The following is a 15,589-nucleotide window of genomic DNA, read 5'->3' on the forward strand; positions in this document are numbered from 1 at the left end:
CATTAAAAAGACCCTTAAATATAAATTTTAGTACTGCTTCTGTGAACTTGAACAAGTATATTAAAATCCATTAATTTTCACTAGTTGTATTAGTATTTTTGTATCAAAGTGTGTTTTAAATGCTTTAAAAGTTAAATCTTTGTAGACTAAAAATATATGTACAGTATATCATTTATTTTAAAAATTCACCCAATACATTATGGATTAATTTAATAAAAAATATGTTATTAATCTTATTTTTTAATTCAACTATAGGGATGCGGCAAGGTAGGGTGCCCTACAAGACATTGTGCCCAAGGGCCTCTGAGTTCTCAATCCGGGCCTGCCTAGGAGGATCCAATTCCACGTTTATAGACACCCATTCACTTTTTTCAGAGATTCTCATATGCCTTCGTAGATTTATAACCTACAATCCAAAACCGTCCAAAGTGCATGTGCCTATCAAGAAAATCTGTGAGGTGTCCTTGTTCTGCCACCGACCCCTTTAGTAGCATCATGTGCTTTTGATTCCTCCTGAGGGTTCTTGTCATACAGTGTATAAATCCAGGTATGATATATAACATGGATGTCTTTGAAGGGCTCGATAATGGCAAGTGTCTTTCATCTTTAGTCTGGTTCTCAATTAGATTGCTGACAGTGCGAATCTGACAAGACGATGACCTTATTTCAATCGCACACTTAATTTTAGAGACTGCTACTGAAAGCCATCACTCAATCAACAGCCACCGAGGAATCTGGTATACATTTGCAGCATTGCCTGGAGGTTGTCTGCATTTGCCTTCTGTTCTTGGGGGGAGATCTCTTGCCAGAGATTAATAAAAGGCTGAGATTGAATTTGAAAGTTCAAATGAGCCGTTTCATAAAAAGAACTTTTTTCATTTTATTAACTTTTAGAAAAGATGCACATCAAAGATCTTTATGATGCCGTAATGATACTCAAGCACGGTGCATTACTAAATTAAAACATTCAGAGTAAATGTAAATCAACTCATCTTCGTTCGCACTCATATTCATGTATCTTTAGAGTTTTACGCTCTTAGGATAATTGCCGCCTCGCTGCAAAGTGAGCTCTGGCTTCCTCCCAAATCCAAAAATAAAAAGATGCATGTTAAACAAATCTATAAACGGTTTAAATATTTACTGAGACGACAAGAAACAGCATATTTTGACAGTCTCAAATCTTATCTCGCGTGATTCAATTTGCCTCTCAAGGTCAAATGCTTTAGCCTACTTCACTTAAACTTGTAAGAGTCGTAATGAATTCCCAAGCTCACAACAGAAGCATATGCGACCTCAAAACAAGGACATAATCCACCTCATCCACGATGATGATGATAAACGGCATGGATGCGCTCTGCATCTGCGATGAGCTGGTCAATGGCCAGGACTACCATCGCTGTAACTCGATGAAAGTGGGTTAAAGGGTAGTGTGTCATTGGTAAAAGTGAGAAAAAAAAGGCCTTTGTTTACCATTGTGGTGAGGATGTACTTGTAGAAGGCTGATGTCATTCCTAATTCTGAGGCCTAGAAAGAGCAGACGTAAGCAATGTTAAAATTAAAATGGACAAATCTGAATTTGAAGCATCTTTGATCAGATTTTCAGACAGAGGTATCATTCAGAAATCATTCTACACTGCTGATTTAAACCCAATAATCATTTAGAATAATATAAAGACACTTTCTGACTCAACCTTGATTGCAACAAAAGGCAATTGTAAAATTGTATTTTTATAAATCTCCTTAAATCCCTGGGATTCAGCTTTTGCCAAGCAGGTACAAGACGTCAACGTTTTCAATTTAGACTCTTGGTCAGCTATAATGCAGATTCAACATCACATATCCTGGTTTACGGCTGAACCCAGGCCGTGTCGTCATTTGTCAAGAGCATTAGCATCTCAAAAATTTCTATAACTTTCCATTTTAAAGCTTGTCTGTTGCAGTTGCATGGATTACTAAAACTAACTATATATGATTGGTTAATTAGGCAAGTCATTGTATAATGATGGTTTATTCTTTAGACCAGGGGTCTCAAACTCGCGGCCCGCGGGCCATTTGCGGCCCTCAGTGCAATATTTTGTGGCCCGCGCCGACCGCTGTACTCTGACAGAATCAGCGGAGCGGGGAAAGAGAGCGCTCCCCGCTCCGCTGATTCTATCCGTACACAGCGGATCTGCGAATCTCTCAGTTGTCGTGCGCATTCTTATCAGCTGTGTTGTCGCGCGCGTACTCAAGAGCGGTGTTATCGCGCGCCTACTGAAGGGCGCAACCGAGGGTGTTTCGCGTCGCGGGGGCACTTTTGATCATTTTGGAAGGGCACTTTAGCCCTATGTGTGCACGTGCCTGCCCTGCATCTTAGGTAGATACAGACTGGTACAGACTGATGTGACTGGAGTGGGGTGGGGGTGTTTTATTTATACATATATACGCCTTTTTTTTTAGGTGAGGGAATGGAAGTTTTGAGTGAGTTCCCCCACTTTTTTTCCCTAGGACTTCAATAAGTCAAAGTACAAGTCTAGACTTAATGATGATCATCTTCAAGCCATACTGAGGGTCTCAACTGCTTCCGCTCTAAAGCCAAATGTGGTTCAGATTTGTGAGAAGAAGCGCTGTCAAGTCTCTGGCAGCAAGAAGTAGGCAAAAGATGCCATGTTCAGAAGAACTGTTCATAATCTTCACTCAATGTTCTATTAATGTTCAGGACACTTCATGTTCAGAAGAAATAATTAAAACTGTTAATAATGACATTTCAGGACTTTTTTTTGTGGAATCCCTTATGCGGCCCAGCCTCACCCAGACCTTGCCTCCTGCGGCCCCCAGGTAAATTGAGTTTGAGACCCCTGCTTTAGACAATCAAAATAAAAGTATTGCTTAAAGGGGCTAATAATAGCTGACTAGCCAAAATTAAACAAACAAGACTTTCTCTAGAAGAAAAAAAAACATTATAGGAAATACTGTGAAAAATTCCTTGATCTGTTAAACATCATTTGGGAAATATTTGAAAAAGAAAATAGTAATAAACAGGAGGGTGATCGATTTTGAGTTTAACTGTATACAACGATACTGTTAATACAAATGACTGCTATATTAACCACTATTAATACAAATTAGTATTGAAAAACACTGGAAATAATACCATGATTTTTCAGCACACATACCTTCTTTAGTATTAGTATTGACACTGATGCATTGGCATCAATGATAATAGTTGCAACTTTGTCATCCCGGATTTCTTTCAGCAGGGGGGTGGGGTCCAAATTTTCATCCAGCATCCTGACTGAGAGAGTTTCCCGGGATATGAGGAAGTGACGCACAAGCTCCTCCAACCTCAGCAGGCCTGCGAATCCAACACAAACCCACAAATCTTTTAGTTAACCGTATTATTACAGGGCATTTGTGAAACATTAGCAAAACTTTAAAGGGCACCTATGATGAAAATCAAGTTTTGTAAGCTGTTTGGGCAGAACTGTGTGTATATATAGTCTCCACTGTGATTTTGGAGTGATAGAAACACAATACTTTTTTTTTTTTTTTTTTTTTTTTTTTACTTCTAGATGGTAAAATAGGATCCATATCAAAGTGATTTTGAGGCCCACCGCAATGTGACATAGGAGTGCAGTTTTATCCGCCCACCGATTTGATTGACAGGCACCATGTTTCTATAATAACATGTATGCACACGTCCACAGAACATTTTTTACAAATAAACTGGGATTAAAATATCTGTTCCAACTTTCTGTGATTTTTAATGAAGTTTTATACATTAAAACAGAGCCGGTTTGTTATAAAGACAGTATATTAGATGTATTTCTTAATTGATATAATCACCACAGCCACATGGTGTCAGTAAACATGCATATAAATGTATGTGTGTGTGCGTGTGTGTGTGTGTGTTTGTGTACTGCAAATGGCATTTGTGTGAGACTCATCATTTCAGAAAGGCTTGAATAAACTTCCCCACAAGTACATCAAATAAACTTACTTGGTATTTTTGACTAATGAGCTGTATTTCAGTCTCATCCATGTCTGTCTCTATCACTGACTTCTGTTTATCTGCTGTAATGTAGTGCTGGGTCATTCTTGAACGATTCAATTATTTTCAACAAATCTTTTGTGTGACTCAAGAACGATGAGTCCTCTTAGGGAGTGATCCGTTCATTCACGCATATCCACATTTGTGCAGGTGGAGTAGAAGATTAGCTCCTTCTTCAAGTCTTCTATTAGGTTTGAGTCGTTCGTTCATCATGTGAAAGACAGAAGCCAATCATATGCCTTTAAAGTTGGAAAAAGATTTGATCCATTAATTTCTCAAGTACTTGAGTTTGAGTCATCTCTCTTTACACGAACTACTCAAAAACCAAAAGACTCAATGGGTGAAACAATCATGGCTCTTTTCGGCTCAGATTGTGTGCATTGGTTAAACTTATCTGCTTGTTAAGTCGAAATGGATAGGTGACGTATGGAATACTGTTTCGGAGTCCAAGCCGCTACTCATTTGAATTGCGAAAATATAAATTTTTAGTCCTCTTAGACATTAAAGTGAATGTAATAGAAAAGCATGGTGTACACGGCAGTCTCTAAACGTGCTTCATCACAAATACCAAAATTGTAACAATTTATAAAAAAAATTATCATTTATATATATATATATATATATATATATATATATATATATATATATATATATATATATATTATAATATATATATATATATTGCGATCGTGATTTTCAAAAGTATTACAACGCTTTGTAAACATTTAATATTACTATTTGACGAGTCTTCCCATACCGTTTGATATAGCAAATGGACCCGGAAGCCGATTCGCGTGTCGTGACACTTAACGAATGAACTACTCAAATTTGAATACCTGTCAGAAGAGGTGAGCAGACAATTATGGACAAAAGAAAAAACAGGTAAACAGTAAATTACCATTTTCTCTTCTTTTAGCACTCTATTTATGACTTGTTTGTATCAAGATCGACGCTTGGTGTGTTTGTTGATGCGTCTGAAAGCAACTCGTATCATTTTAATAATATTTTGGCAAATTGAACGAAACGACTTGAAAAAATGATTCTCACTGAACGAGACTCAAAGGTCCGAGTCAGTAAAATGATCTGAATGTCTCATCACTACTGTAATGCAGGAGAAGTAGACATGCACCTGGGAGGAGTGGGTGAGGAGAGCAGCTCATTTGCATTTAAAGCCACAGGCTATTAAAAACAGCTACAATGTAGTCAGAGACCAAATTGGGCATATTGTGTAGATAAATGATCTGGTGGGTATTTTGAGGTGAAATTTTATAGACACATTCTGGAGACAACAAAGAGGTAATATAGGTGCCCTTTAATAAATATTGCAATTTTTTACAGTGATTGTACAGTTGAAGTCAGAATTATTAGCCTTTTTTATCTTTGCCATGATGACATGTGCATAATATTTTACTAGATATTTTTTACAGATACTAGTATTCAGTTTAAAGTGACATTAAAAGGCTTAACTGGGTTAATTAAGCAAGTCATTGAATAACGTCCTGGTTACGTACGTAACTCTCGCTCAACAAATAGGGAACGGAGACATGTGTCTCCACTGCCACAGCACCTGAGTCTCCAGCTGGGAGGTGAGCGATCGGCTCTTCAGCAGGCAAAATTCTGATGAGCTGACTCCAGCAGCTGACTGATATAGCCCAAATTGGCTCATCAGTTTCAGCTGTGGAGCTAAGCTCCGCCAATTCATTTGGCATTTCATTGACCTGTTTTCATATCTTCAGAAGTGTTTGGTCGTCTAATGCCTAGTTCAGACTGCATGATTTTAGCCCCGATTTTGGCTCGCCGACAGGTTTTGGAAATCGCCGACAAATGCCTGAAATCACAGGTAAATTGCTGCTCGTGCATGTGAGTGACAATCACACAGTATGATCTTTCAAAGACGTGATCTGAGAGAATCGCTGATGAGTCGCCGATGCCTGTGAGGTGTTCGGCATGCTAAATATCTGGAGCTGTCGGCGATTCAAATCATGCGGTGTGAATTGAGTTTTGACTGAAAATAACATCAGCCATCGCCTACAGCCAATGAGAGAGCGACATTCACTTGCGTGTGTGTGTGTGTGTGTGTGTGTATACCTGCTGCAGGCCAGCGGGAGGCTGGGGGAGAAGTTAAAAGCGCTCTTTTTTGGTTTATTTGGACCCATGAAATGGAAGAAAAACTAGTGGAGGTTTGACAGGACTCAGGAGCAACCCTGTCTGTTTGACGTTTCATACAGAAAGAAATTAGTTTATTATCAACGTTAAGGAGAAATGGCTAATTCCCTTTAAACCCAGGTGAGCAAATATGTACATTTTCTACCCCATTAAAGGCTTCTTTCTCATTATGTAGTTATTAATAAAAAAAGATATACTACGTGTTTTTGGCTGGGAGACGTAGTTTGGACGAAGTTGTCGGCGATTCTTCCTATAGTAAAGTCATGCAATGTGAAAGTCCCTGTCGCCGATCCATCTTGCAGTGTAAACAAAGCAGCGACGAAACGCTAGCCCAGATAGTCATGCAGTGTGAAAACATCTGTGACATGACTACTTTGAAAATCATGCAGTCTGAACTCGGCATAAAGCTCTCCCAAAGTCTGTTTATTGGCCTTATTCTAAAATGCCGAAGTGCGCTCGTTTTCTCGATCGTTTTAGAACTTCCGATTCAGTTGCCTATGGGAGAAATGACTAGGAATAATAAATGGCAGAAAACAGTCGAACTACTTGCTCTACAAACAAATGTTTGCATTATTATACAGACCAAGTAGAATAATATAATAAGAAAATATTCGTTTGCAACATCAAGCAGCGTAACGAGCAGTTTTTAATGTCTAAAAATGAATGGAAGTGAATGAGACCGGAAGTCTTGAGCCAAAGGATTCAAATGGCTACGCCCGCTCGTCAGGCAAAGAATAAGGTGAATACAGACACACGTAAGAGTTCCCTTATGAAGGGGAACAATGGTTTGTTCTGCTGCAAAAAAATTGATGATAATATTGACCTTGAAAGAGGCTAAATTATCATATGCATTTGTTTATATGACAAAACATGCTTTTTGACTCAAGCAGGTCCATACTGACTACAAAGGCAGATACTGATAAGATCAGGGCCTGTTGTGTGGACCTTGGGGGTTTTATGGTGTGGTCACATGTTGATTGGTCAGTTTGAATGTCTTGAACGACTTTAGTCAAGAAAGATACAAGATAGGTGGTAAACTCGAGCTCTGTCTCTTTTCCTGCCCTCTCTTTTGCTGGCCTGCTTCTCTCCTGCTCTGCTCCACTCCTCCTCTGGAGTCTATCTTCTCTGACTCTACTGCAATCAGGCTTTTGGGCCTGCTCTCTTTGTCTCTCTCTCCCTCCCCCTGTGTCTCTCCTTCTACCTCTGGTAACTTTAATTTTACATTTAAGCTGGGTACAATTTATACAATATGTTTTATCATTTCATATTTGATCATTTTATACAGTATTTTGTTATTAATTCAGTTGTAACCATAGAGAATTATTGTCATTAAATCATTTCATTTTCCAGTATTTGTGAATTGCTTTTGATTTAACATCAACACTTAATTGTTCCATATTGCAATACAATACAATCACATAATATCAACGCTCTCCCACATTTATAGCTATTAATACTGCCCTTATTTCCGTTTTTGGTATGAGATTGCAGAAGAATGGTTTAACTTGAAATGTACAGTTTTTTACCATCATGCTGATCACTTTTTAGTCACTCTGCAGAACTACAGTTCGAACCGCTGTGGTTTAAAGACCGTCCTTACAACCTTAAAATGATTTTTAAAAAAGTGAAAAACAAATGAGAACAACAAAATAAAACAAATAAGACTTTCTCCAGAAGAAACAATATTTTCAGAAATACTGTGAAAAATTCCTTGCTCTGTTATACATCATTTGAGAAATATTTTAAAAAGTGGCTTCAACTGTATATCGTAATTAGCGCTCATCATAAATCCTATACTGTGATAATTCAAATAAATGTCAACCAAACATCTACAACTGTCAATTTTTTGTACACCTTACCTTTCTTTCCACCCTGCTCCTCCATATTAAAGTCAGCGACTATCGAATGAAGTGACTTTGAGAGCCCATAAAGTTAATTCCATATGTACATAAATTTGTGCTCTGAGCCACCACAAAATCCAATATGGTGACTTCATTGATTTTGGACCGCAGTCAACAAGATGCACGACTAACGATAACAGCGAGGGGAAGTGATGAAAGGGTGGTCACTCAAAAAAAAAAAAAAAAACGCTAACAAAACACTGTGTGCGTGGTATTTATGTTCTCTCATGAAGCCACATTAGCAAGGAATTAGCAATGAGCACATCCATGCATGCTAATGTACACGGAGAGCTCAAAGATGCATAACCACCTGCATCTTAAACAGACGTACGCTTTATCATGAGCACAGGCTGCAATAATTATATGGAAAAGGATGTGATGTGTAGATATGCAAACAGCAGTAAACACTGGTGCGTGAAAGCGTACCTCCATTTCCCGGACCGTACCAATCAAGCGAGAGCTGCTCGCATCAGCAAGTCACGAGAGATCAACTATAGCGGCTCGCATACGTTTCACTCTAGCACACTAACTACCCCTCATTAAGCAGAGTCAACAGAGGATAACAAACACAATTCATAGGTCTTCTTGTTTGCTCGCATGCGGACACAATCCTTAATGTGATGTCCCTCAGAATGTAGATAGCACTGCGCACTGAAAAAAATCAAGGAGCAAATTTTTTTTTGTATATACACTAACCGGCCACTTTATTAGGTACACCTGACTAGTACCGGGTTGTACACTCTTTTGCCTTCAGAACTGCCTTAATCCTTCGTGGCATAGATTCAATAAGGTACTGGAAATATTCCTCTGATATTTTGCTCCATGTTGACCTGATAGCATCATGCAGTTGCAGCAGATTTGTCGGCTTCAAATTCATGATGCGAATCTCCCGTTCCACCACATCCCAAAGGTGCTCAATTGGATCGAGTCTGGTGACTGTGGAGGCCATTTGAGTACAGTGAACTGATTGTCGTGTTCAAGAAACCATTCTGAGATGATTCACACTTTATGACATGGTGCGTTATTCTGCTGGAAGTAGCCATCAGAAGATGGGTACACTGTGGTCATACAGAGATGGACATGGTCAGCAACAAAACTCAGGTAGACTGTGGCATTAATACAATGCTCAATTGGCACTAATGGGCCCGAAGTGTGCCAAGAAAATATCCCCCACTCCATTACACCACCACCACCAGCCAGAAACATTGATTCAAGGCAAAATGGATCCATGCTTTTATGATGTTGACGCCAAATTCTGACCTGACCATCCGATTGTCGTAGTAGAAATTGAGACTCATCAGACCAAGCAACGTTCTTCCAGTCATCTATTGTTCAATTATGGTAAGCCTGTGCGAATTGTAGCCTCAGTTTCCTTTTCTTAGCTGGCAGGAGTGGTACCCGGTGTGGTCTTCTGCTGCTTTAGCCCATCCGCTTCAAGGTTGGACGTGTTCAGAGATGCTCTTCAGGTTACCTCGGTTGTAACGAGTGCTTATTTGAGTTACTGTTGCCTTTCTATCAGCCCCAACCAGTCTAGCCATTCTACTCTGACCTCTGGCATCAACAAGGCATTTGCGCCCACAGAACTGCCGCTCACTGGATATTTTCTCTTTTTGGGACCATTCTCTGTAAATCCTAGAGATGGTTGTGCATGAAAATCCCAGTAGATCAGCAGTTTCTGAAGTACTCAGACCAGCCCGTCTGGCACAAACAACCATGCCACTTTCAAAGTCACTTAAATCACCTTTCTTCCCCATTCTGATGCATGTTTTGAACTGCAGCAGATCATTTTGAACATGTCTACATGCCTAAATGCCTTTAGTTGTGATTGGCTGATGAGAAATTTACGTTAGCGAGCAGTTCGACCGGTGTACCTAATAAAGTGGCCAGTGAGTGTATATAATAAATAACATAATCATCTTCTAATATATATATATGTATTATTAATTTTGTATGGGAACTTCTCACTAAAACTAAATTTCCATTAGACCATTACATCCAAGTCTCGTCTGTCAGCTAGATGTTAGCTTGTCACCTAGCCAGGTTTTAGGAACAACAAATAATAATAGCTTAACTTCTAGTTGATCATTTGGTATCAGAAGTGATTTATACGAAAGGCAAAGACCTCTGGTTATGCTTATTTTACCAAAAAATAAAATTGTGTCGGGACAACATAAGTGTGTGGAAGCCAGCATTTTTTACAGTGTTTATAAACTGAACTAACACAAGCTAATTGCTGAAGCTACATGTTTGTTGAAAATAATGTTATTATAATCATCTTGGAAAAAAAAAATCCAAAAGCATGAAGCTAATAAATGGCTTAATCTTACAAAAAAAATGTAATTTGCTGAAGCATGGCACAGACATTAATAACATCATATAATAGGCAGCAAGCCTAATGATAATGCACTTAGGTTAAAAATAAAGTGAATTGCAGTGTGAACCGGCGACTGTGAAATGAGTTAGAGAGTGTGCTGTGAACAATGAACAATTCGTAGTTCGTAGTTGATTGTGTCATCGCCTTCCCGGCAGACTTACACTCTGCTTTGGCACAGATCAGGCTGGCCGTCGGGTAACCGAAAGAGCGCAAAATGGCACCGATCGCCAAGCTTAAATCCTCGTTGCTAGGATACAGCGTCACCGAGGCAAAGCGTAGATATGGCAAGCGCGGCGTCTCCTCTGGACCGATCTTGATGTGAGGGATCTGGGGGAAACAGACAAGAACAAAGATGGTTTTTCAATCCTGTCCTGGAGAGCTGTAGCACCCCATAACTTATTTGCCTTCCTTATTTAACACAACTGATTCAGATCATAAGCGCATTAGATGAGAGCTCTGCGAAGTGATCTACTGTAAGTGTGTCAGATAAGAGAAAAATACAACGTGTTGCCAAAACTAGGATTGAAAACCACTGATTTAGACGAACAGATTGTGTAATTGACTAACATGGGTTTTCAATGGCTGATGCCAATTTCTAAAGCAGCGGATTTCAGCTGAGCTCCTGGGGGTCCCATAGCTGTGTGCAATGTTGTATGTCTTTTCTTAAACACATCTGATTCAGATCTTCAACTGGTTGGAAAATAGTCTTAAATCAGCAAGCCAGGTTTAGTATTTTTGTCTGTTATGAGAGTTTCTTAGGTTTTTCACACTGCGCTTAGAGCAGGGGTGTCCAAACTCGATCCTGGAGGGACAAAAGTCTGGTTATTTATAGTGAGTTAAGGATCGTCTGATTGGATAATCAGTCATTAGCTAAAGTTGGAACAGCTGTGAACAATCATAAGCACGTAATCCTCTTGAAATTTGTTTATAAATAAACTTCACTACATGAGGCCCCTGGTTATTATAATGTTTAGGGCCTAAATAATGAAAGTGAAAGTAAAAACAGAAAAAGAAAATAATTACTTGGTCTTTTTATACCATAATAAAGCAATGTATCCTGGGAGATACAACTCATAAAATTCTAAATAAATCAAATGTGTTTTAAAAATGAATAAATCTTAGGTCCAGATGATAGAAAAAAAGACATCAAATATTCTTTTGCATTTCCATTCTTGCCCGTTTAAGTGTTAAATTATATTATAACCCGTAATTAAAGCACCCGACCAGACTGTGTATAAATATAACACAATTAAGAGACTGTAAATCCGGTGTACGCAGAATGACTGAAATTAAATGCACACTCATTTCATGCAATACTAAATTGTTAATTGGCTGAGTGGGCACCAAAACGGCCAGATATCGACCAATTAATCATCCGGGCTGATATATCATTCCATCTCTAACCGTAGAGAGAGAGAGAGAGATGGAAGAAAAAAATATGAGAAATTAGGTCAGAGGGAGAGATGCTTTTCAAGCAGCAAAGCAAAGGCGCACAGGAAATAATGGCCTGTGGCTGAGCAGCAGTGTAAATTTATCATCTCAAGAAAAAAAAAAACACACACACACTTTCTTTCATTCTCACCTCTTTTTCCCCACATATATGACTGACAGTGGATCCAGAAGCGGGACTTGAAGCGGGACCGATGACAGACACCACTCCCTTTGGCAGGATCTGACACACTGAGAGGGGTAAAGACATATTATTAGAAAGAGACAGATAAATAGAAGTAGAGATAGAGAGCGAGACAGTGACTGAACGAAAAAGGAACGGGGTAGAGAGACAGACATTACAGTGGGCTGTGAAAAAGCCAACATCTTGGACGGCGTCCAGCTCTGTGTCCTGTTCCTCGATGATATATCAAATTAGGAGTCAATGCAAAGCTCTTTTTGATTAATTACATCAATAAGCACAACACAGATTTATGCTCTGCCTACAGGAGATTGCTGCTCTAATTCTACATAAGAACGGGAGAGAGAGAGAGAGAGAGAGAGAGAGGGGGTGTATATTTAGATGAAAAGATTCTTTTGAACTGTGTTGCATTGAAATGTTGAGGGCACCATGCATGCGTGACATGGCCGTGTAATTCATTTCGCATCAAATGAAAACCTTTTATCCTGTTATTTTTATTGTGAATGTGTGACTCAGTCCAACGGTTGAAGGTAATCTGACTTAAAAATTGACTTCTTTCTTTACCCGTGCACGTAATGCTACAGAAAAAAAGAAGACAGAGTGTTTCATTAGGAGGAAATTACTGTCTGCACTGAAAATATGAATCGATAGTCAATGGGAATATCAAATAATGCAAGTTCTAGGCATTGATATAGACTGATATTGTAGGTAATTCAGGTTTAAAATATGTTGTGAATGGTTAATTTATTAACTTAATATAACATGATATAATAATACAATATAATATAATATAATATAATATAATATAATATAATATAATATAATATAATATAATATAATATAATATAATATAATATAATATAATATAATACAATAATTCATTCATTCATTTTGTCGTCGGCTTAGTCCCTTTATTAATCCAGGGTCGCCACAGCGGAATGAACCACCAACTTATCCAGCACATTTTTACGCAGCGGATGCCCTTCCAGCCGCGACCCATCTCTGGGAAACATCCACACACACATTCACACACACACTCATACACTATGGACAATTTAGCCTACCCAATTCACCTATACCACATATCTTTGGACTGTGGGGGAAACCGGAGCACTTGGAGGAAACCCACGCAAACTCCACACAGAAATGCCAACTGACCCAACCGAGGCTCGAACCAGCGACCTTCTTGCTGTGAGGCGACAACACTACCTACTGCGCCACTGCGTCGCCAATATAATATAATATAATATAATACATTCATTCATTCATTTTCTTGTCGGCTTAGTCCCTTTTATTAATCTGGGGTTGTCACAGCGGAATGAACCGCCAACTTATCCAGCTCATTTTTACGCAGCGGATGCCCTTTCAGCCGCAACCCATCTCTGGGAAACATCCACACACACACTCATTCACACACACACACACTCATACACTATGGACAGTTTAGCCTAGCTCTACGTTGCCTAATATAATATAATATAATATAATATAATATAATATAATATAATATAATATAATATAATATAATATAATATAATATAATATAATATAATATAATATAATAATGTAATATAATATAATATAATATAATATAATATAATATAATATAATATAATATAACATAATATAATATAATATAACATAATATAATATAATAATGTAATGTAATATAATATAATATAATATAATATAATATAATATAATATAATATAATATAATATAACATAATATAATATAATATAATATAATATAATATAATATAATATAATATAATATAATATAATATAATAATGTAATATAATATAATATAATATAATATAATATAATATAATAATGTAATATAATATAATATAAAATGATATAAAATATAATGTAATATTAAATAAAATAATATATGGTGATATCAATGATATCACACAACTCCTGAAAATAGTCCACAGCTAGCTCCTTAGCTTTTCTGTCAGTCTTTGTATGGTTTTAGTACTCTGTAACTATAGAAGAGTCAAGCTTTAAATAGGAAAACTATCTAAACTCTTTTTTAAAATCGAGCAAAATGCCAATGGTCTAATCCGATTTAATGATGTATGCTAAGCTAAGCTAACCACATGTCAGCTGAATAGATTCAAAAACTCAACTGTTTAGAACTGTTTAAAAACTTAAATTAAAAAAAAAGTTTTTACCATTTTTGAAATCATTCAGTTGATCTCTGGTTAGCTTAGCTTAGCATAAATCATTGAATCAGATTAGACCATTAGCATTTTGTCAAAAAAAAGAGTTTTGATCATTTTCCTATTCAAAGTTTGAATATGTTTTCCCATTTAAAGTTGTAAAATGAGCCTATTTCCAAAATAAAAGTGAAGCGTCCCTTTAATATTCATTTAAATTAGTCATACGGCGGTTAGACTGTGAGTGGTGTATCAGTGCACGAGTAGTCATTTTGTTGGCCTCACTTGTGTCTGTAGTCTCATACTGAGAGTCTCTCTGCAGCTCAAAGATGTCGACCTCCACGCGGGCACGCGCCGGACCCTCCATCAAACTGTTGATGTTCTCTCGGGCCAGAGCCAATGCCAACCGCTCTCCACGTCCACATGCAGACTGATCATCTAAAATAGCAGCTGAAGGGGAAACAACAAGAAGAAAAAAAGACTCTCTGTTTTGTTTCTGCTCTGGGAATTAATTGAGTTTTCTGATGTTGATGATTGAAGCTCCATTTGTTATTGCAATAAGATGGAGCTGCTCATCATGACGGAGCACAAACAAGTTTGCAGCGAGTGTTGCACGTTGTGATGTTAACTGATTAGATTGTGCCATTGAGCAACATTTCGTCTGGAGGCTCGCCAGAGATTAATTGATGCTTTATTGTTTGCAGTAATCAAGACGAACATGCCAATGCTTGAAGCAGTCAGTCACGTGGCGCTGGGAAATAGCAGCCAAGCACAAGCCACTTTGAAAAGGCTCCAAATCCGATAATGCTCAGAAATTTTTACATGAACTGTGCTCTAAAGTCAGCTCCATCTATTTTTTTTTTTCATAAAATCAACAGAAATAGATGTGAAATGATGCCAGCATATCTGAGATTATCTCGTTACGCTCTCTGTTCAGTGTAATAGGTGTTTAGTTGGAAAAAAGATTAAGCCTGGAAAGAGGTTAGAGCTTCAGAACTTGCATTTAAACATTCAATACTAAACACGGGCTTTACATTAGTGCCTTCTGCCTTTAATTCGAGTAGTTATATGGAGACTGTAATTATTCCAATAATAAATTAATTCCAATTAAAATCTCAAGACTCAAGATTTACAGTTTAAGTCGATATTTTTCCCCAAAATATTTCCCAAATGATGTTTAACAGAGCAAGGAAACTTTCACAGTATTTCCTATAATATTTTTTCTTCTGGAGAAAATCATATTTGTTTTATTTCGGCTAGAATAAAAGCAGTTTTAATTTTTTTTAAAAACAATTTTAAAGGGCACATAGTTTACCCCTTTTT

General features: G+C 37.7%; 1 protein-coding gene across 6 annotated transcripts in view; it reads right to left on the reverse strand.

Annotated features, from left to right (window-relative positions):
* Nucleotides 1-15,589, reverse strand: part of si:ch211-264f5.8 — a 198,374-nt gene that overhangs the window by 67,347 nt on the left and 115,438 nt on the right. For all 6 annotated transcript variants that reach the window (XM_073931445.1, XM_073931444.1, XM_021468266.3 and 3 more), the window contains exons 5-9: nt 14,552-14,716; nt 12,054-12,151; nt 10,633-10,798; nt 3,156-3,334; nt 1,471-1,524 (exon numbers count right to left, since the gene is read on the reverse strand). In XM_073931445.1, coding sequence (XP_073787546.1) covers nt 1,471-1,524; nt 3,156-3,334; nt 10,633-10,798; nt 12,054-12,151; nt 14,552-14,716 — 662 coding nt within the window. The remainder of the gene's footprint in view (nt 1-1,470; nt 1,525-3,155; nt 3,335-10,632; nt 10,799-12,053; nt 12,152-14,551; nt 14,717-15,589) is intronic.

The sequence above is a fragment of the Danio rerio genome, chromosome 19 (assembly GCF_049306965.1).
Source record: "Danio rerio strain Tuebingen ecotype United States chromosome 19, GRCz12tu, whole genome shotgun sequence".
NCBI lineage: Eukaryota > Metazoa > Chordata > Actinopteri > Cypriniformes > Danionidae > Danio > Danio rerio.